The sequence below is a fragment of the Phascolarctos cinereus genome, unplaced genomic scaffold (genome assembly GCF_003287225.1).
Source record: "Phascolarctos cinereus isolate Bilbo 61053 unplaced genomic scaffold, phaCin_HiC Scaffold_726;HRSCAF=1367, whole genome shotgun sequence".
In the NCBI taxonomy this organism is placed as follows: Eukaryota; Metazoa; Chordata; class Mammalia; order Diprotodontia; family Phascolarctidae; genus Phascolarctos; species Phascolarctos cinereus.
Window position 1 is genome coordinate 400,613,058 of NW_027556098.1, and position 22,989 is coordinate 400,636,046.

At 51.4% G+C, this 22,989-nt stretch overlaps 1 protein-coding gene across 1 annotated transcript in view; it reads left to right on the forward strand.

The window, feature by feature from the left end:
• MEGF6 (multiple EGF like domains 6) overlaps nt 1–22,989 on the forward strand; it is a 370,100-nt gene that overhangs the window by 331,291 nt on the left and 15,820 nt on the right. Inside the window, 14 exon segments of the mRNA XM_020975509.2 lie at nt 1,245–1,370; nt 2,236–2,367; nt 2,485–2,613; nt 3,676–3,807; nt 4,946–5,074; nt 7,494–7,622; nt 8,201–8,329; nt 8,550–8,678; nt 9,916–10,044; nt 13,472–13,603; nt 14,453–14,581; nt 16,735–16,866; nt 17,136–17,264; nt 21,409–21,537. Of these exon segments, the coding sequence (XP_020831168.1) occupies nt 1,245–1,370; nt 2,236–2,367; nt 2,485–2,613; nt 3,676–3,807; nt 4,946–5,074; nt 7,494–7,622; nt 8,201–8,329; nt 8,550–8,678; nt 9,916–10,044; nt 13,472–13,603; nt 14,453–14,581; nt 16,735–16,866; nt 17,136–17,264; nt 21,409–21,537 (1,815 nt within the window).

Sequence of the window (22,989 nt, forward strand, 5' to 3'; positions counted from 1 at the left end):
GACTTCCTGGCATCGTTGTTGTCTGTCTCTGCTTCCATTCCTCCTCCTTGGTGGACAGGAGTATCTGAAGGTATTTCAGGGCCTCTGGTCTTCCACAAAGACGCTCAGGGAAAGGTAGTGTTTTTGGAATAGGAAGCTTCCACGGAGTGTATGTGCAGAAGGTCTGACTAAAGGACAGTATCTTTGTCCAACAGTGTGTGTTCCTTTCATCTTCTTTGTTGCTCCTTCCAAAAAAAAAAAAAGAGCTCAAAAGTGTGGCAGAGAGGATAAATATGCCTTTGCCTTCTAGGGCCATCCTACCATGCTTAAAATGAACCCTGTGGTATGAAGGAGGAAGATGTCTCCCCATCCAATTAAGTCTTTCGTTGAGTTGCTTATCAGCCACTGTCCTCAGGGATACTGGGGAGTCCATGGAATGGAGCATGTGATCCCTAAGAGACAGAGCTTATAGAAGGTGAATTGTTTAGTGATTATTCTTTTCCTCCTCACCTTGACTTGTTTTCCTGAGCTCCAGGGAATATGGACACTCTTGTGGAGCCTCACGTCTCACCAAAAACCATGACCTCCCCTCTGACATGGAGACCAAAATCTTTCTGCGAAAAGAACCCATGTACCATAGAGAACAAATTGGGCATATGTGGATGAGTTCTGTTTAATAACCAGAGACCAGAGGGGTGGAGTCAACCGAGTAGGTCTGGATCTCAGCCTTAGACATCTTCCATGCATTTTCCTTCCTAGGGAGCTATCCAGGGTACTGGACAGAGCCCTCAATATCTTGTCTAGCCTATGACATTCATGGACCAGATCTGACCTCTTAGCTTTGTTCACCTCTGACTTTAGACACTTGACTCTGACTTCTGCCTGCCTATCCTTGGTGCCGCCTTGTTCTTTAACCTATAGGGGTCATTCCTCAGGCCCATTTCCTAACAGAACTTGCAGAGTTAGAGAGTCTACTGTGTGTTGGATTGCAGAATTGGAAAGCTTTGTTTGAATGGCCAAAGTTGGAAGAAGACTATAAGTATTACAACTGTGTCACCTTCTCCCTGTGTATCCCTACTAATCCCACCTGATCTCTCTGGACCTCGTCTACAACATAGGGTATTGGTCCAGATTGCCTCTCAGGTCACTTCTATTTCTATTTCTAGGATGTGAGGTCCTGAAATGTGTTTGGGAGGGCTTGGGAGACAGTTTTCAGACCCACGAGGCTGACTTTCTGAACAAAGCTGACTGTTTCTGTCCCACAGAATGTCCCCCAGGAAAATTTGGCAGTAATTGTTTTGGGTCCTGTTCCTGTGGAGGGGCCCCCTGTGATCGGTTCACAGGACAATGTTTGTGTCCTGCAGGGAAGACTGGAGATGAGTGCAGCAAAGGTGAGAGACCGGCTGGGCAGGAGTGTCTGAGGACTGGGGCTGTTGGCTCCATGCCAGCCACCCCTCCTCTCTGCCATTCCAAGGGAACAGCTTCCCCAGCTGTTCGGGGGAGGTGGGGAGAGGTGGTATAACTAGATAAAAGAATATTGGTTCAAATCCCACATCTGACACATACTGGTTGTGTGTCCCTGGACAAGTCACTTAACTTCTGAGTGGACTAGGAAACTCTCTTAAAACCATAAATTGCAGTGGTGGTACTGACCTGCCTTAGTGAAGGGAGTTTTCTCATCCAGGAGTTTTCTGTATCAATGAAATTGTTGACCTAGGCTAGTCCCCATCCTTATTATCACTAATATTATTAAAATTGCCATCATCATTGTTAGTTATTATTATTTCCTTACTGTAAACCACTTTAATGAATGGTTATTATATTATTAATATGAGTGTATAATTATATTTATATATAAATGTGTTACATATATATTACAGTTATTAATGTATTCATATTGTTATTATTCTCTCATTACAGTGGACCACTTTTCTGAGTGGTTTTCCACTCCCTTTGAGTGATATGCTGCTCATACACACATATGAACATGTGTGCACACATTCACACATACACACGTACATACACCACAGACCCCTCCCTTGATTCCCCAACATCTGACCGAATGAAGAAATCCGCAGAAGATTCTGTGGAGGCCAGACTCCCTTCCCACGTTTAGTACCAAATTAGCTGCCCCAAGAGATGGTGTTTCCAGCCCTTCCAAAGTGCTGTCTACCTGTGTCAGTATTTTCAGGAAAAAAGAAAGTCTGGTCTGAGCATATACTGACCCCTCTATGCTGGGCTGGGCTGGGGGTTTAGATTGTCCCGACGGGCGCTGGGGCCCTGGATGCCAAGAAATCTGCCCTGCCTGTGACAATAGCATTGGCTGTGACCCCGTGACTGGAGCCTGCTTGTGCCTCCCTGGATACATTGGCAGCCACTGCCAGGACCGTAAGTGCCCTCCTCATTCCCATTGGGAGATTGACCAGAAATTTGTGGCACAGATGCCCACATGGCCTGCCTCCTGTGTCAGGGGCTCATCACACTCCTCTCTCCTCTTTGCTACAGTGTGCCCAGCGGGCTCGTTTGGGCAGGGCTGCCAGCTCCGATGCTCCTGTGGGAATGATGGGCACTGCCATCCTGTGACTGGACGCTGCAGCTGTGCCCCTGGTTGGACTGGCATCAACTGTAGACGAGGTGGGTGGCAGGTAGTGGCTGGGGCAGACCAAGGCCATGGCAAAAAGGGGAATCCTGCAGCCTCTGGCCAGAATCACATCCTCCCCATCTTGTGAATTCTGGCTCCAGTCCCCTGCTGTCTGGGCTCTGTTCCTTACCATCTGTGTGACCTGGGGCCAATCACTTAACCTCTGTGGGCTTCAACTTTTTCGTCTGTGAAAGGGGGCTTTGGGACTAGACCATCTCTAAGTCCTCCCAGCTCTAACATTCTCTTATAGCTCTTGCATCCTATGTTCTAGGTACTCTCCCCCCACCCCTGCCCCCATGCCCCCCTGCCCAACACTGATAGTCTCTGTTTTATATTCTCAGGAACTTTTTGCCTTTAACATTTTATGATCCTGTGTATCTTAGACATTTTACGTTCTAAGGTCCTTTTTATTTTTGACAACCTGTATTATAAAGTCCTCCAACAATTTTAACCCTATGTCCTAATGTACTTCCCCACTCTGAAGTTCTGTGGCCTAAAGTGATTTCTAGCTTTGACATTCTCTGTTCTAAGTTTCTTCCCAACTCTGACATTCTATATTTTAAGGTCCCCCCCAGCTCTGACATTCCCTGTCCCTAAGGTCCTTCCCAGCTCTGACATCCCATGTTCTAGGTTCCCTCCCAACCCTGACATTCTGTGACATTCCTCTCCCCTGCCCCAGCTTGATCTTCTGTGTCCTGTGGTCCTGATAAGCTCTGTGTATCCCTTACTCAGACTAGAGGCTTCCTCTGTTACCTTCTTTGTATGTGCCAGGGACTCTGCTCCTTGGGGGTGCCTTGAGATTGACTCCTTGGAGTTGGGATAGAGGGGAGTGAGCGCCCCATGCCCACCATCATCCTAGCCTGCTCTCTGGATGCTTCCTCCCATTGTCGCCTCCCTGCCTCCTGCCCCTCCCCTTGACCCCTGCATGGCTCAGCTCCCCTACACTTCCTCCTACCTCCTAGACAGTGTCTCCCCAGGCCCCCTTTGTCACCAGCTGATCTCTGCTTGGGAGGCCCCTCGGTGGGGCAGAGTAGCGACTTAAGGCTCTGTTTCAGCTTGTGACGTGGGGCGCTGGGGCCCAGACTGCAGACACTTCTGCAACTGTAGCTACAACCACGGGAGCTGTGATCCAGTGAGGGGGCAGTGCATCTGTGAGGCCGGTTACACTGGTCTGCGCTGTGACCAGAGTGAGTGCCACCCATGGGGGGGGGGTTGTCCTGTGGCCTATGAGAGGAAGATCTCCTGGGTCACAGTGACCCAACGGGCACCTCTTGGGGGCTCCCTTCTTCCATCCCTGTCTCCCCAGGCCCACTCCCTTCCCCTCACTGATGGGGGAGGGGAACCTCAGCATTCTGGCCAGACTTGCCTCTTTCCAGTGGGCTGAGCAGGACCCTTCTACTCTGAGCTCATCTAGACTGATGTTTGGGGTTGGGAGGGGGAAATATCACAGCCTATTTCTATTCCCATCATTAAAACAGAGGACGGCTTGACAAAGTATTGTCTTACTAAAAAGGGAGGTTTTATAAGATTAATAAATTTAGAGCTAAAAGGGACCGCTGAAGTCATCTAGTCCAAGCCCCTCATTTTACATTGGAGGAAACTGAGGCCGGCAGAGGTTAAGTGACTTCTCCAAAGTCACACAGTAGTAAGCATCAGGGGAAGATTTTGAACCCAGATCCCCTGACTGAAGTCAGTACTCTCTCCTGTGCCAGACTCTTTACCTTAAGTCAGAAGATATTATGGACCTGTAGCAAGGGGTATGTTGCAGCGGAAAGGTGGCTGGCGTTGAGGCCAGGAGAGTTGGTTCGAATGCCTATTCTGCCCACTTCTCTGTGAGACTTTCGGCAAGTCACTTCCCCTCCTGTTCTGTAAAATGAGGGCATTGGACTAGGGACCTGTGAAGCCCCTTGGGCTCTAAATGGATGATCTGGACCCATTTGGAGCTTAGCTTAGTAACTGGAACAAGGTGACCTTGGCTAAAAGTGGACCCAGGCATGCCTTCCCAGGCCATGGTGGGGTCTTTCCTGGACCACCCTAGCTCCTTCCCCACTGCTCATGACTCTGACCCTGGGCTCTGCCGAGACCCAGCCAAGTAGGCTGGCAAGGGAGGCCAGTGAGCTCTCACTTTGTCTTTGGAAGACTTTAGGTTTTAAAGAGGCCCTAACCCACCCCAACAGTAGTCAGTGCTCAGCCCACTGGAAAGAGGCAAATCTGGTCTGATTTCTGAGCTTCTCTCCCCCACCCCCCATCAGTAAAGGGAAGGAGGTGGACCTGGGGAGATAAGCAGCCCACTTTTGGCTTTAACCAGTTGTCGATGTGTTTCAGAGTGTCCGCAAGGCTGGTTTGGGCTGAGCTGCAGCCGACCATGCCAGTGTGACCACGGAGCAGCGTGTGACCATGTGAGCGGGGCTTGTACCTGTGGGGCCGGCTGGAGGGGAACCTTCTGTGAGCGGGGTGAGTCTGGCAGTGCCCCCTCCACCACCATCCCAGGGGAGCTGAGAGGCTGGGATTGAGGACAAGGGCCCGAATCCTAGCTCAGCCCCTCTGGCATCCAGTGTGCCCATCTCTGGAAACAGGAGGATGCCTGGGCAGGGATCCCTCTCCCAGGGATAATCCTGAAAAGTCAACAGGGAGATATTTGGCCTGGCTGTGTCCCTGTGCCACAAGGGTCCTGGTGTGCTGGGGAGAGACCAGGACAGGCAGGTGAGGGGGAAGCGGGGAAGTGTTCCATGAGCCTCTGTCTGTTCAGGGAGCTCCCAATGAAGAAACCCACTTCCAATCCAGATGAGCACCTTCTCTGTAATTTATAGTCTTAGATAATGGCCTAGCTGCCCCGAGCCTGGAGCTTTTATTCTCATCATATCACAAAGTCTCTCCTCCAGCAGCAAGATGTTCCATTCTCTAGTGGAAAGGAAACCTAATTGAAGGCCAGGAAGACCTGAGTTCAAATCCCACCTTGGATACTTCCAGCGGTGAGATCTTAGACAATATAGTTAACCGCTCTGTGCCTCAGTTTCTTTGTTTGTAAAACGAGGGAGTTGGCCTTGAACGACCCCTTTCAGCTCTCAATCTCTGACCCAAAGATGTTATGATTGAGCTTAATCTCTCACTCTTCCAGCACAGGGGCCTTTGTTCTCCCTGACCCAGTGGGAGGGAGCTCAGGGCCCTCACCTTCTACCCTTCTCCTAGTCTAAGCATGGATTTGGTCACTGCTTTCCTCTGCCTTCCCCTCTCTGCTCCCCACGCCTAGCACTTTCCCTCCCTTGTTCATTTGAACTCCTTGATCCTAACTCACTCTGTCTGGGTGGCATCAAAGGTCAGTGGGATTATTATTTGCTTCCTGGAAGAGTCCTGGAGAGAGAGGTAAGGACTGGAAAAGAGCCAGCCAGCCTTCTGAACAAAGGATCTCAGACATTATTTCATGCAGAATGAAATGATCCCAATCCTCTCCCTCTTTACGGTGTGTATGATGCCCCTGTATCAGGGAGGGAAAGAAGAGTGGTCACAAGTGGGCTGCATGTAGCTTAAGCGGGTTAGGAATCTTGGAGAAAAGCACCCGTGCTTTCAGCTCCCAGTTTGCCAAAAGCAATGTATTCTTGGGTGGTGGAGCATCCCCGCTCCTTTTCTGGCCTGGCCCAGGGCAGGGGAATGGGCCCTCTGCCTCAGCTAGCCAAAGGGGGAGGAAGAAGCGCTGCCAGGGTGAGAAAGCCATCCACACTGCAGTTCACAAGCTGGTGCTTCTCTTCCTTAGGTCTTTGGCTGTCGATAACTTACCCTGCTGCCAATCCTGTTGGCATCTGTCAAATACCTTGAGCTTCCAGGGTAGCCTGCCATAAGTAGATACCTTGAGAGGAGCCAGGGAAAAAGAGATGGCTCCTACCCAAGGGGCCTCTGTTAACCCTGCTCCCTTAGAGGAGGTGCCCAGGCCATTTTCTAGAGCTACATGACTCCCCCAAACTCCAGATCCTTCCCAGCCCTGGAAGGCCCAGGCTAGGAAGGGCCAGAATATTGAGGGCTCAGGCTATAATGTACTCTGGTTCAAAGCCTGCAGGACAAGGTCTGCTTGAGCCCAGGCTCTGCTTTTCTCCCCTATATTTCTTCTTTCCCCTTTTTTTCCCTGTCATTTACACACCTCTTTCCTGTATCATTGAGAAATCATTTCAGTGATCCTTCAGGGGTTCTGGATATCAGAAGAGGGGAGGGGCGTCCTCCTAAGTAAACCTACATCCCTATCTTGTTAGGGGGCCGGGAGCGGGTTTCCAATCTTTCTCAGGGCTCTGGGTAGCAGGTCTTCCTCTCACATCTGTAGGCACCATGGAAACCAAGCCACTGAGGTTTTCCTAAGAAAAACCCAGCCTCTGGCTTAGTGCGAGAAGGGGAGAGGCCTGGAGGACTGGCTAATGTGCAGTCGGGAGGGAGTTTGTCTGTCTGGAGAGGCAGGGAGCAAGGGAAGAGGTCAGGACTTGGCTAACCTGTGCTGTTCCGAGCTGGTTAGAGGCAAATCCCCAAAGATTATAAAATTAGATTTAAAGCTAACCAAAAGCCAAACCCTCGGATTTTACATGTGAGCAAATTGAGTACAAGAATGGTAAAATCTCGTGCCCAAGGTCAGGATAGATCATAAACTGGGAGATGGAAGCCATCTTGGCCAACCCCTTGATTTTACAGATGGGAGAACTGAGGCTCAGAAAGGCAAAGTGACTAGTCTAAGGCCTCACAGGAGAGGTGTCAGCAGCCAGATTTGAACTGAAATCCTCTGACTCAGCACTCCATCAAAATCCCTTTCCCCTCCACCCCTGCCCCTAGCCCATCTAGAGGAAAGCAGGAGGGCAGGGGCTGCTTCTTCACTGCCTGGTGACTGTGTCCCGTACAGAATGCCCTGCTGGCTTTTTTGGCCTGGAATGTCGGGGTGCTTGCCAGTGTGCCAATGGGGCCCCCTGTGATCACGTGAGCGGTGGCTGCCTCTGCCCTGCCGGCTGGATAGGCCCCAGCTGCAACCAGAGTGAGTTGTGGTCCTAGCCCGGCTAGGTCCTAGTTATGGCTTAGCTTGGGGGATGGGGGAGCCCATGCGTCCCTGACACATTGGGGGAGATGAGGGAAGGAGAGGGTGGTCGGCGTCAGGGAACACAGGGCAGGAGAAGCCAGCCCAGGGCTGACATGCTGGTGAGTAGCCCGTAATGACTGGCTGATCATCTTCTCCAGGGGCCTGGGTTTTCCTTGTACTGTCCTATCTGGGGTACATGGTGTGAACCTTGGGAGAATGGAGATTCCTGAAAGCAGGACCTGTTTCCTTTACTTCTTTTTATCTCCCACACATGGCACCTGGCACCTAGTGGTCATCTAAGAAATGCTCGTTGACATGTGTTGAGTAGGGCCTGGAGGCATGTCAGACAGATGGAGAAGGGCTTATTCCTCGGGGAATGGCCTAAGCAATCATAGGCTCTTACAGCTACTTCCCTTCCAGGGTCCTGGTTTTCCCTGCCTCTGCCCCTTCTTCCTCCTCCCCCTCTTCCCCCCACTGGGGGCTTTTAGCTCCCAGTCTCATCTGGTCAGCACCCAAGCCTGCTTCTCTCCTTGCAGCCTGCCCAGCTCACACCTATGGGGACAATTGTAGCCTGACCTGCAGCTGCTTCCACGGGGCCTCGTGCCACCCAGTCAGTGGGCAGTGCTTGTGTGCCCCCGGCTGGATGGGGCCCACCTGCCAACAACGTAAGTCCTGGGTCCCCAGCCGCCCTCCTCACTGCCCACTGTTCACTGGGGTAGCAGGTCCTAGGGGCTCGAGTTGGGGGAGAAGGTGGCTGCCTCCTTCATCTATGTCTAGGGAAAGTTCTTCCGTTCAGATCTTCCCCACTTCTCTCTGGTTTTCTCACCTGTCCTCTGGAGGGCATGGTGCTAACCTCTACCTGAGGTTCTCTCTGCTTCCCTCCAGCTTGTCCGCCGGGCCTATATGGATCAAATTGTCACCAACATTGCCTTTGTCGGAATGGTGGGACCTGTGACCCCATCTCAGGCCATTGCTTGTGTCCAGAAGGGTGGGTTGGTCTGGCCTGTGAGCAAGGTGAGCCTGAAAGAAAAGGGCCAGAAGGAGGGATGGAGGGGGTGGTGTGTGTGAGGAAGGAGCCTGGAGATGGATCTGAGCATCCTGAGGGTGGGCGGGCCTCCCCAAAGCCTCATGTGCGGTTTCATGGGCATGCCTCATGCGTACATGCGTGTGTATGTGTGTGTATCTCACTTGTGTGCATGTATTCAGGTGACAGCCTTGGCCTTGGAGTAAGGAGAGCTCTCTATTCGAATCCCAGCTCTGACATTTGCTAGCTTTGTGGTCATGGACCAGCTTCAGTTTTCTTCATCTGTAAAGCAGAAGTAGTATTAGGACTTCCTATCCCATGGGGGTCAATGTAGGAAAGGTGTTTTATATCCCTTAAAGCGCCATAAAAACGTGAACGATAATTACAGGATCATAGTGGGAATCAGGTTGACCGGAGGACTAAGGGTGATGCCCCAGTTATTACTGGGAATCAGGTTGACCAGAAGGCTGATGGTGATACCCCCCTGACCTCAGCAGGGACTGGAATCTGGTACAGACTAGAAGGGGTCTCAGAGGCCATCTCTTCCAACCTCATCCCCCATTCTGTAGATGGAGAAACTGAGGCCCAGAGAGATGGAGGTCACACAGAGTAAATATCTTCTTGTGTTCCTCCTTCCCCTGGGGATCCTGGCAAACTTCTGGAAAAGGAGTGGTAGAGAGAGGGAGGAGGAACACAGACGGGGCGTGGCGGCTGTCTGGCCTAGGAGAATTAAGAGCTAGAGGTCTTTCCATCCAATCTTCCCATTGTATAGAAGAGGACATTGAGACCTAGCTAGGGCGTAGAGTGACTGCCCAAAATCACACAGAAAGCATACAAAAGGACTGTGGTTTAAAGTCAAGAGCAGTGACTCCAAATCCCTTTCTCCTATATCCCTCTGTCATTAGACAGCTTCATTTATCCCAAGCAGGAGTCTGCCAATCAAACTCACCCCTCCCAGGGGTGCCCTGGTCCTTAGGACCTGTAGAGCTTGGCGGTTTGTAAAGGGAAGGAGGTTCGCATGAGACTAATTCCCAGTTTGGTCCCACTGTGGGACCCTTTGTCACCACATCTTCCTCTGTTGTGGCTTTCGAACAAACAGGGATGGAAATACACAGCCCCTGCCATCCTCCCGACGAGGAAGGGTGGTCAGCCCTATCAGGGGCTTCTTCCTGGCTAGCTACCTTCCTGGGACACTGGGGATTCTCTTGTCACTCTTGGCTTCCCTAGAATGCCTTCCCGGGAAGTTTGGGGCTGACTGTCAGAGGAGCTGTGACTGCTTGAATGGGGGCCACTGTGACCGGCGCACAGGGGAGTGCACCTGCTGGGCTGGTTGGACTGGAGACAAGTGTCAGAGCCGTAAGTGACCATCACCCAGACACCCACACAAGCCATGTCCTCAGATATGCTGTCCTAGAAACACAGAGACACAGATGCGTGTGAACACATACAGTCAACACACACGTACAAATGAGCATAGACACACAGATGCAGTTTCAATTCAATTCAATCAACATTTATTAAGCGCCTACTATGTACCAGGCACCGAGAATTTAAAAAAAAAGGCAGAAGATAGTTCTTGTCCTCAAGGAGCTTACGTTCTAATAGATACCTATGTACACATCCAGGCAGCAAAAAATTATTAAGCACCTACTGTGTACCAAGCACAGAGCTGGGTTTGGAGGATAGAAATAGAATCAGTGAAACAGCCCCTGCTCAAAGGAGCTTACATTCTAACGTGGGAGACAAGAAGACATGTATCCAGAATGCATAAAAAGAGACTATAGATGCTAGGGAATTAGGGAGGGAGGTCACGTACAGTCAAGGGAATCTAGAAAGGCTTCGTGTCCAAGGTGGTGGTGGAGCTGAACACCCAGATGGGAGATGCAGCTTGTCTCTAAGCGGGGGTCACGAGGGAATGTATTCCAGGTAGGGGGAATGGACAGTGCAAAGGTGTGGAGGTGGGAGACAGAGGGAGGAGCCATCAGACCAAATCAGAGAGGGCTGGAGGGGGAGGCATGTGCAGTGAGTCTGGAAGACAGGGTGGAGCTTCAAAAACAAGACAGGGGAGTTCCTTTTATGAATTATTTTGTTATAAATTTATATTTATAATTAATTTATATCTGTAAGAATTTATTCTTTTGAGTCAAGAGGCATAGGGTGCCATGAATATAGAGTTAGAAGAATGCTAGGCAGATGCCACCTGGTCCTTTTACAGATGAGGAAACTGAGGCTCGGGTTGGTGAATGACTTTGGCCAGGTAGTAGAGGCAACATTAGAGGTGGAGTGCGAACTTAGGTCAGGGCTCTTTGCCCTTTGCCACACTAGCCCGCCATAAATAGACATGAACATGCATGCACACAGTCACAGAAGTCAGGAAGGAAGGAAGGAAGGAAGGAAGGAAGGAAGGAAGGAGGAAAGGAAGGAGGGAGGGAAGGAAGGAAGGAGAGGGGGAAGGAAGGAAGGGAAGGCAGAGAGGGAAGGAAGGAAGAGAAGTAGGGAGGAAAGGAAGGAGGGAGAGAAGGAAGGAAGAGAAAGAAGGAGGAAAAGAAGAAAGTAGGTAGGGAAGGAAGGAAGGAGGGAGAGAAGGAAGAAGGGAGGAAGGAAGAAAGAGAAAGAAGGAAGAAAAGAAGGAAGGAGGGAGAGAAGGAAGGAGGAAAGGAAGGAAGGAGGGAGGGAAGGAAGGAAAGAGAAAAGGAGAGAGGGAAGAAAGGAAGGAAGGGAGGTAAGGAAGGAAGGAAAGGAGAGAGGGAAGGAAGGAAGAGAAGTAGGGAGGAAAGGAAGGAGGGAGAGAAGGAAGGAAGAGAAAGAAGGAAGAAAAGAAGGAAGCAGGTAGGGAAGGAAGAAAGGAAGGAAGGGTGAAGGAGGGAGAGAGGGAAGGAGGGAGAGAAGGAGGGAGAGAGGAAGGGAGGAAGGAAGAAAGAGAAAGAAGGAAGAAAAGGAAGGAGGGAGGGAAGGAAGGAGGGAGAGAAGGAAGGAAATAGGGAGGGAAGGAAGGAAGAAGGAAAGGAAGGAAGGAGGAAAGGAAGGAAGGAAAGGAAGGAAGGAGGGAGGGAAGGAAGGAGGGAAGGAAGGAAGGAGGGAGAGAAGGAAGGAGGAAAGGAAGGAAATAGGGAGGGAAGAAAGGAAGGAAGGGAGGGAGGAAAAGAAGAAGGAAGGAAATAGAAAGGAGAGAGGGAAAGAAGGAAGAAAGGATGGAGGAAGGAAGAGAAAGAAGGAAAAAAGGAAGGAGGAAAGGAAGGAGGGAGGGAGGAAGGAGAAGGAAGGAAGGAAGAGAACAAAAGAGGAAAGAAGGGAGGGAGGAAGGAAAAAAAGAGGGAGGAGTATTTATTAAGAGCTTACTGTATGCCAGGCACTGTGCTAAGCACTTTACAATCATTATCTCATTTAATCCTCACAACAACGCTGGGAGGTAGGTGCTATTATTATCCCCACTTTACAGATGAGAAAACTGAGGCAAACAGAGGTCAAGTGATTTACCCAGGGTCACACAGCTAACAAGTGCCTGAGGTTGACATTAAACTCGGGTCTGCCAGACTCCGAGCACAGCACTCTGTCCACTGGCCTCCAGCTGCTCCTGAGCACAGATGTAAGTCACAGATGAGGCACGCATCATTCACCCCTAAATGCTGTCACCTAGAAGCCCGGACAGAAACACAGCTGTGTGCACCCACACAGGCTTACACCTAAAACCGCACCAAGTCACAGAATCCCAGACACACACGCTGGAGGGGACATGCACCGTCATGCCTGACACACGTGCACACACAGAAGCAGATTCCCTTCCGCACGTGTGTCTCCCTTCCGCGTATGCCCCTCAGATGTCCAGACGCAGACCTAGGCCTAGTCTTAGTCGTGGCTGCATGAACACGTCCACGCTCGAGGCAGGTGGGTCTGCCCAGTCTCATGCACAGAATCGCATGCACCGTCCCTCCCTCCCACAATCCCTGCACCCCCTTCCTTTAGCCCAGCCAGCGTGTGTGTGCTCAGAGCTAACCCCTCCTGGGACCGTGGCCCATCACTCCCTATCTTCTGGCATTATTGCTCTGGCTCCCTGGTGACTTGGTCCCCAGCCCAGGTCATCGGGCATGCTGGACCTGTCAGCTTCCTGGAGGCCCTGGGGCCTTGGCTCTGGCCTCTTGGCCAGCATCGGGTCTCCCTGCACTGTGAGTGTAGGCACAGGAAACCCGCTGAGAGCACTCCCTCTATCCCAGCTGTGAGGATGAAGGGGAGGGCGTTGTTTAGACTTTGGCCTGCCAGCCAAGCCAGCATCAGGGGATGGTGCTGAGTCCCGAGTGTTCTTCAGGGCCAAGCATCCCTCTCCTCTGCCCTGTGGCGGCCTCCTTTCCTTTCTGCTGCTTCTCCTGAGGCTGGAAGGTCCCAGCCCATGTATGGGAAGGTCCAGCCTCCGGAGGATTAGGGCAGGCAGGCCTGGATGTATTTGAGTGCAGAGGCTTAGGAAAGGTCAGAATCCAAAGATGGCGGGCCTCGGCTCCAAGCCTAGACTACGCCCCATGGTGGGGGAAAGGCGGGCAAAGTCCTCTGGGGGTCCTGGCTGGGCCTTCAGCCTGGGCTCCTTAAGACCTGCCTGCTGGCTCTGGCCCAGTGACCGTGCCCCAGACAGAAACCTGACCCACTGCCTGGGGGTTTAAGCAAACAAAAAACAGAGAGCTAGTTCCTTCTGTCTAGAGAGGGAGGTTTGGATTGGCCCGGGAAACCCTGGGAGCAGACAGCTGTCTCCCCTTCCCTCATCCTCCACACCCCTTGTGCGTCTGCTTTGCCGCAGCCTGTCCAGAGGGCACGTTCGGGCTGCGCTGCGCCCAGCAGTGCGACTGTCGACCTGGCGTGCCAGCCTGCCATGCTGTCACGGGCACCTGCCTCTGTCCCCCGGGCTGGCGGGGCCAGCGATGTGAGAAAGGTGAGAGACTGGGGAAGGGATGGCCCTGGGCCTGGAGAAGCCAAAGGGGCCTGCCAGGGGCAAGTGGGGTTTCCTGTCCCTTCATTCCCTGGTCCCTCTAGTCCCTGCTCCTTCCTTTCCTCTCTCCCCCTTTCCTCCCTTCTCTCCTTTCCCTTTCTCTTCTCCCTCCTTTCCTTCCCCTCCCCTTTCTGCCTCACTTTCCCTTCTCCTCCCTCCTCTGCCTTCTCCTCTCCTCTTGCTTCCCTTCCTCTCCCCTTTCTGCCTCACTTTCCCTTCCCCTTCCTCCCCCCCACCCTTCCCCTCCTCTGCCTTCTCCTCTCCTCAGTCTCTTGCTTTCCTTCCCTCTCCCCTTCACTTCCCATTTCCTGCTGCCCCCTCCTCCTCTCCTTCCAGATCATGAGCCCTGTAGTTAAGAACCTGGGTTCTGGGTTCCCACCTGCTTCACCTGTTGACCTCTCTGGGCCTCATTTTCCTCACCTGTAAAAGGAGGGAGTTGGCCTGGATGACCTCCCAGGAGGACCATGATCCCTTTCTTCCCTTCCGTCATCTCCTAACATCTCCCAGCCACCCCCATTTTCATCCTCTCCCTTTGCCTTTCCCTCTTCTCCCCCAAACTTTAAACCTGCATGGAAGGGAATGTGCAGCCAGGCCCCTTGTACCTTTGCAGATCAAGCTTTGGGCCATCAGCTGGGAACCCCAACACCTGAAGCCCCTCCTGCCCTGACGCAGGGGGGGCCCTGTGTCTGACAGCTCTGCCCTGCCCCCGGCCTGCTCCTTGTCCCCGTCCCTGGCCCTGCATGGCACCCTCCCCTGAGGGGCCCTCATAGCTTCCTGCTCTGGTCTCTGCAGCCTGCCTGCCAGGTTGGTTTGGAGAGGCCTGTGCCCAGCGCTGTGCCTGTGCCCCTGGCATCGCCTGTAACCACATTACCGGAGAGTGTGGCTGTCCCCTGGGCTTCACCGGCCTCGGCTGTGAGCAAGGTAAGCACCAGGACAAGGTGAATGGGTGAGAGGCTGGGGACTTCCAGACCCATCTCCTCATTTTACAGATGAGGAAACTGAGGCACAAAACAGGTAAGTGACCTGTCCAAAGTCACACACAGCAAGTGAATGCTCAGGAAACGTGTTCAAACCCGGTGCCTTCTCTACTATGTCACACCTCCCCTTGATACAGAAGGTCTATCAACAAGGCATTTTGAGCTGTCCACAAACACCCTGTTGTCTATTGGTAAGTTTCTGTAGTTGGTTCTAAGGGAATACAAAGATGGATTAGAAAGAATAGGGGCAGCTAGGTGACGCAGTGGATAGAGCCCTGGCCTTGGAGCCAGGAGGACCTGAGTTCAAATCCAGTCTCAGACATGACACTGACTAGCTGTGATCCTGGGCAAGTCACTTAACCCCGATTGCCTCACCAAAAAAAAAAAAAGAAAAAAGAAAAGAAAAGAAAAGAAAGAATAATGCTTGCTTTCGAGGAGGTAAATTCTTTTGCATTCCCCATATTTTATCTCACTTGTAGTTTACTTAGTCCTGTCCAACTCTGTGAGCCATAGCATGCCAGGCCTTTCTGTCCTCCACGTCTGTCCCAGCTCATGTTCCTTGCTTCCATGACACTGTCCGTCTATCTCACCCTCTGCCATCCCTTTTTCTTTTGCCTTTGATCTTTCCCAACATCAGTCTCACCTAGACTGTAGTAACACCTCCATCTTGTCCCTCTGTCTCTGGCTGGTCCTTTCCCCCATCCATCCTCTACAGAGATAGCTCAGTTTTCTCCTCTGCTTAACAACCTTCTGTTAGTTTGCCTACCAATTAAATTAGAAGCTCCTCGCCCCGCAGAAGACACTCGGGGCCTTCTACAATCTAACCTGGCCCTTTCTTTCTTGTCCAACCCTCATATATTTGCTAGGGATAAGAAATGGAGCTATGATTTGATTGATAGAAGGGACTCCCAGAAGAGCAAACCCCCTATCAATGTAGATCTGAACCTTCTTTGAAAATTATAGTCTTGGGGCAGCTAGGTGGTGCAGTGAATAGAGCTCTGGCCTTGGAGTCAGGAGGACCTGAGTTCAAATCAAGCCTCAGACACTTCACACTTACTAGCTGTGTGACCCTGGGCAAGTCACTTAACCCCAATCACCTCACAAAAGAAAGAAAGAAAGAAAGAAAAAGAAAATTATAGTCTTGGGGAGTTGCCTAGATCACTGAGAGGTTAAGTGACTTGTCCACACAAGGACAGAATGGGTCAGAGGCAGGACCTGAACCCAGGTCTTCTTCGCTGCTGCACCATGGCTGCCTCCCTATTCAATATTCAAGGCAAACTAGTCTCTGTCACCCATTCTCATGGGCCCTCTTACTTCTGTGTCTTTGTTCTTATTATCTTCTGTATCAAAAAAATAATACTGTGTGACCCTGGGCAAGTCACTTAACCCCAACTGCCTTAAAAATAATAATAACAATAACAATGATGATGCTAATGTGATGATGCTACCTGGTGTTTCTACAGCACCTGCTATGTGTCAGGCACAATGCTAAGCGCTTTACAAATATCATCTCATTTGCTCCTTACAACAACCCTGGGCAGTAGGTGCCCTTATTATCCCCATTTTACATTTGAGGGAACTGAGACAAACAAGTGACTTATGCAGGGTTACACAGCTAGTAGGTGTCTGTGTCTGGAATAGACTCTCCCTTAAATGACTCTGTCGAAGTCCCTCCCTCCCTCCCACCAAGGGCCAGCTCAAAAGCTGCCTCCTCCGTGAAGCCTTCCTTCTCCCTCCCAGTTGACTTTGACCGTGCCCTCATCCTATTTCCCTGAAGACTTTTCTCTGGATCGTTCCTTCGCCCTCATGTCCTACATTGCATTATGCTTATATCTCTACCCACAGCCCTTAGCACTAATAGATGGTAAGTTCCCTGAGGGCAGGGACTGCCTGGTTTATCATTTTTGTATTGCAGGTGCTTAGCTTAATGTTCTACACCCAGCAGGGGCAAACATTTGTTGATCTGAAGTGAAACTGTGAATGAAAATGAACAACAGATGATTTATGGAGGGCTTACTGTATGCCAAACAACTGAATTAGATTTGCTGAGCAGGATTAGGGAGCCTTATCGCATCTCATGGTGTTTCCTCTCACCAGCCTGTCGGCCCGGGACCTTTGGCGTGAACTGTGGCCAGGTGTGCAAATGCTCCGGTGAAAACCAGGACTGCCACCCAGCGACAGGGGAGTGCACGTGTGCTGCTGGCTTCTACGGCAGCGGCTGCCGACTCCGTGAGTGTCACCCTCTGGGGCCTGGGCACCTCCGCGGTGGCAGCATCCCACCCCTTCTCGCACCTGTATCCTTGCTACACCCGAGCCTGGCAGGAGTTCATGGGCTCTTACCACTTTCTTTCCTCCTCATCCCTTGCCTCCCTGCAAAGTGAAGGACTCAGAGCTTTGGGAAGCTGGGGCCCAGCTAGGTCTACTCCCCGGGACAGTCTGGTAGATGAGGCCGGGCAGGTGTTCCCCACCGACTGCCCCTCCCTCTCTCTTCTCTGCAGGGTGCCTCTCTGGGCGCTACGGCCCTAGCTGTGAGCACCCGTGCACGTGTCAGAACGGGGGCTCCTGCGATGCCCGCACGGGCGCCTGCCGCTGTCCTCCTGGCTACGTTGGTGCCGACTGTGGCTTGGGTGAGTCGGGGAGCCCAGGCTGGGCGCTGGGGGCTAGGGATACAAGAGGAAGCCCGTCTCTGCTTTCCACGGGGACTGGGGAAGGAAGAGGAGTGAACCCCCCCAATGGGGGGAGGGGAGGAGCACAGCCAGCCCCTCATAAGGATAAGACTTGCCCCCTGGATATGGCCAGGGGAAGGACGGAATCACAGACTCAGATTGTTGTGAGATCCTGTGACTTGGAGCCTGAGGAGATCACAGATTTAGAAATGGGAGGAAGATGCTCTTAGAGTCTACCCTAGACTGTCCCCTTCATCCTGCAGGTGAGGAAACTGAGTCCCAGGAAAGTGAAGTAAGACCTTAGAGGTGGCTAGGTGGTGCCATAGTGCACAGAGCGTTGGGCCTGGAGTCAGGAAGACCTCAGATCCAACCTGACCTCAGATTACTAATTATGTGACCCTGGGCGAATCATTCTTAGTGTTAGCCTTAGTGTTCTCATCTGTAAAATGAGTATAAGAACAGCACTTACCTCCCGGGTTTGTCGTAAGGATCAAATGAGGAAATATTTGTGAAGTGCTTTGCACAATGCCTGGCACACTTATTAAATGCTTGTTTTCTTCCTTCCTTCCTTCTTTCCTTCCTTCCTTCCTTCCTTCCTTCCTTCCTTCCTTCCTTCCTTCCTTCCTTCCTTCCTTCCTTCCTTCCTTCCTTCCTTCCTTCCTTCCTTCCTTCCTTCCTTCCTTCCTCCTTTCCTCCCTCCCTCCCTCCCTCCCTCCCTCCTTCCTTCCTTCCTTCCTTCCTTCCTTCCTTCCTCCCTCCCTCCCCCTCCCCCTCCCCCCTCCCCCTCCCCCTCCCCCTCCTCCCTCCCCTCCGCCCTTCCTTCCCTCCCTCCCTCCCTCCCTTCCTTCCTTCCTTCCTTCCTTCCTTCCTCCCTCCCTTCTTTCCTTCCTCTCTCCTTTCCTTTCTTCCCTGAGATCACATAAGGGTCTGGGACCTTTCATTTCAAAGATGAAGAAACTGAGGCAGACTGAGAGATACTAAATGGCGTTAAGGACTTCAGGCATTACATAGCAGAGCTGAGTCCTTGGTCCTCTGACTTCAGGTCCAGTCCTCTCTCCTCTTTCCTCTCTGCTCTGCTGCCTAGATGTTGGAGGGGACCTCGGGCTGTCTAGGCCAATCCATCCCCAAAGTGAATCATACGCAGCTAGAAGTTATAGCTTTTAGAATAGACAGCAAAAAACCCACAGCTTTTACAATTATGATCTCATCTGATCCTCTCAACAACCCTGGGAAGTAAGTCCTGCTATTATCCCCAATTTACAGATGGGGAAACTGAGGCAGGCAGCGGTACAGTGACTTGCCCAGGGTCACACAGGTAGGAAGTGTATGGGGCTGGATTCACACTCAGCTCTTTGGCGTCCACTGAAGGCAGTGTGGCCCCACAGAGTGGAGTCCTACCTTGGAGTCAGAGGACTGGGTTTGAATCCCGGCTCCCCGGCTCGCTTCCTCTGCGACCTGGGTGCCTTCTGCCCTCTGCGCATTAGAGGCTTATGCTGTAAAACTAGGGAGACAGACTCCATGACTTCCAGGGTCTCGTCCAGCTCGACTTGCCGTGACCTGGTTAGCAAAGCAGCCAAGATTTTCCAGAAAAAACAAAACGTATTGACAGCGTCAAGAATAGCAACGCTTCAGGAGCTGCTTCAGAGGCCAGAAAGCACACGGCATGAGATGAACTATTTCTAACTGTTTTCTTGACTTTCAAAAGAGAAGAAGAAATCTTTCTTTTCAGTGGTTCGCTATTAAAAGAGAAAGAAAGAGGTGGGTACGGTTTCAGCTCTGGCCCCGAAATGAGCCGAAAGGGACGCATTTATATCACCCTGGACACATAGATTCCTAGCAGGAAAGGGCGGACCTCACAGGCCTCATTTTCCAAAGGAGGACAAGTGAGTGGAGAAAGGGGGTTGGGACTCAAAATGCCCTTGCCCAGCCCTGTTTGTTAATCAGAAGGCTACTTGGAATCATAGAGGCTGAGCTTGGACCTTCAAGATAAACCCCCTCATTTCACAGATGAGGAAACTGAGACCCAGAGGTTTAAATGACTCTCTGAAAATCACAGAGCTAACAAGTATTGCAGGTAGGATTTGAATCCAGATCCTCAGGCTCCCAAGCTCAGCCTCTTTCCAGTCTCCCACACTGCCACTCACTTTTATAATAGTTACGGGTTCTACCCTTTTGGGGCGTACAGACTGGCTGGATTAGAGTCCTCAGGGCTGGTAATGGCAGCTATCCGTCTCTCCTGACCTTTTCACGACTTTGTTGGAAACTCTTTGAAGATGCCTCCAGCCCCAAGATGAAGGGTTACGGGCCAGGAGTGGGAGGTCGAGGGGGAGGGATATTGAGGGCTGGTGTCTTTGGAGGACTCAGAGACTGAGTCCTGGCTCAGGATGGTATCTGATCAAGCATCGTGCCCTAGGCCATGTTTCGAGGTGCATAATCCATCACTGAGCATATATTAAGCCCCTACTATATGCCAGGCACTATGCTGAGCTCTGGGGTGACAAGAAAAAAAATGAAAGTTTTGCCCTCCCTCCAGAAACTTTTAGTCTATTGGGGGAACTAATGTGGAAGCAGATGAGCGTACAAATAAGATGGCCCCCTCCCCTTGGGAGGACTTTTAGCAGAAGCTGAATAATCACTCATCAGATATGTTATTATGGGTATTCCTTTTGAGTCTGAGTTGGACCAGACGGCTCTGAGTTCTTTCCTACTCTTAAAAATCACTGATTCTGTGAAGCAAATAGAAAATATATACAAAAGACTTTGGGGGAAGAAATTGCTAGTCCCTAGGAGAAATGAGGAAAAACCTCCTCTAGGAGGATTAGGATTTGACAAGGCTTCCCGAAGGAGGCAGTACCCAGGCTGGGCCTCATTTTACTGGGCAGAGATAAGGAGGAATGTGTCCCTGGTCTGAGGCAGGAAAGGGAGAGTGGCAAACGGCTGGAGATCCTGTTTGTCTAGAACACAGAGAGTGCACGTAGGGGACACACTCCCCTGGATATCCCTCTCCTTTAGGGGAAAGACACCTGGGTCCTTAATGGAGCCTGGCCAGTCTGGCTCAGGGCCTCCATGCAGTACCCCCTTCCCTGGGGCTGAGACCTGGAAGAAGCTGGGAACATTCCGTCACAGCAGCCCAGGAACCTTCCTAGCCCCCCAGGGCACAGGAGCCTTTGAAGGGTCCAACCAGGAGGCCCTTGGCTGCCCCCGGCAGAATGTTTTCTGGCCAACTCCAGGGCTGGAGAGAAGGAAGGGGGGTGAGGGCGGAGATAGGGGTAGGGATGGGGTGGGTCACCCCAGCCAAAAATATTGTCTACAGAAGGGGTTTTTCATCTGAGTCATATGGGGACTATTTCCCTGTCAGTACAATGAGCAAGCCTGCTTGGGCTGTGCACTTCAAGGAGAATTTGAATCACTTTGCAAAGGAAACCAAGGCTGGAGGGGGCAGAGGCCTGGGGTGGGCTGGGAGAGATTGCTGCTGCCTCTGGGGGAGCTTTCCTGAAGGCAGAGAGAGCTCTGGGTACAGCAAGGACAAACCTTTCCCCAAGGCCCTTCCCTCAACTCTGTTTTCCTGTGGACATTATTTCCTGATTACTCAGCGGTCTGGCCTGAGGTTTAGAACATAGACTGAATGCTAGAAAGGGCCTCAGGGACTATCTGGGCCAACCCTTCATTTTACTGGGAAGGAGAAATGAGGCCCAAGGAGGTTCCATGACCTGTACGAGGTCACAGAATCACAGCTTAGAGATCTAAAAGGACCTTGGGTACCATCTAGTCATCATTTTACAGATGAGGAAACAGAGGCTCGGACTCACCTGAGCATTGCAGAGAGGAGCCCTGCCCGCTTGGGCACCGAAGTAGGGGCCGTTCTGAAGGTTGTGATCAGCTCCCAGACCCCACACATGAGACAGCCGCCAAGGGAGGGACTGGGTGACAGCGCTGTCCCCTGGCCAACCTGATAACATCACCTCAATTTGGTTTGTAGGATGTAAGATGCCCGAGGGCCACATCCCCAGGGCAGAGCACGGTCCCTGGCTCAGTGGCTACCAAGGACCGGGGCTTGGTGGTTTAGGGGTCCAAGTGTGGTCCTTAACTTGCTCCTGTTCCACAGTCTGCCTAGATGGGAGATACGGCATAGACTGTGCCCACGTGTGCGCCTGTGGCGAGGGAGCGACCTGTGACCCTGTGCATGGCACCTGCATCTGCCCAGCTGGGAGGACCGGTCCCCACTGTGAACAAGGTATGGAGTAGCCACATGGGGGACTCACCCTTCGACATCTGTCCTCAACATCATGGCCTGTGGAAAGGCCGACACCTTTTGACTTACTTCACAAATTCTTCTTATCATTTAAGAATATAATATGTAGAATATGGTGCCTCTCTCACACATGGAGTCCCTGAAAGCTGACTGCCTCAGGTATGTGATGCCTCCCGTTAAAGCCATAGCTTGTGATCCCCCACGGATATGTCGCTTTATTTGGTCCATCAGAAAGAAACACACCAGTTCCATTCAGACCAGTGGGCATTTAGTGAGCACCTACTGGATGTCAGGGGATACAAAGCCCTGCCCTCAGGGAGCTTACCCACACAGTGCAGAATGAGAAGAAGAGATCCCCCTTCACAGCCATGAGGGATACATTCAGTGGGAGGTTAGCGACCCCATCACCAAGTGTGTATGTGTGGGGATGGGGGGGAGGTGAGGCCCATTCAGAGAATCAATACTTACCAAGTACTTAAGTGCCTACTGTGTGCCAAGCCCACATTATCTGGGAGCACACAGTTAGGACACACGTGTGGTTGGGACATCTCACACCCCTGATGCCGGAGCATGGCTTCCATCCTTTGGGGATGCCATCCTACTGCTCTCTGCTGGTGTGTCCTTTCCGCTCAGAGTTATGGCATCCCTGCTGTCCAGCTGGGTGTTGTATTCACCTGCCAGGCCTCTCCGATAGGTGTGTTTCCTGAGTTTCTAGACAGTCCACAAAACCCAGTAGAAGCCTTCTAATTAGGATAGGGTCTATACTTTTGATGGCCCATCTTCTACTCTCACTAAACATCCTTGGCCCCAGCCAGCTCTCTGACTTAGGGTTAGATAGTTCCTTTTTTTTTTTTTAAACTTCTGTTAAATCTCTAATCATTGCTCTGCCCCCCTTGTCCCTTCAAACCATTTTGGGAATTCTGTTATGAAAACCGCAAAGGAGCCATGAGGGACCAGAGCAGGAAGCCTTTTTCATTTCCAGATCTATCCTTCCATATTTTATAATAAGGAATAAAAAAAGAAAGCTTAAAAAAAGTTAACGAAAACTGAACAACTCATCGAGTCTGATCATGTATGCAGTATGCCGCACCCATAGGCCCTCACTTGTTCCTGAAGGGAGGGAGGTACATTTGTTCATCTCTCTTTTCCTGGACAGACTTGGTCACTATAATTACAGAACATTCCGTTTCTTTTTGGGTCGATCCTTCCATTTACATCATAGTCAGTTTGTACATTGTTTCCCTGGCTTTTCTTGTTCCATTTTGCATCAGTTCAATAGTCTTGTGCTTTTCTGAATTTTGTAAATTCACTGTTTTTTTTTTTTTTACACAATACGGTAATATTCTGTTATGTTCATGTTATTCAGTTGTTCAGTCTTTGTGACCCTACAGACCATAGCATACCAGTGCTGTCCATGGGGTTTTCTTGACAAAG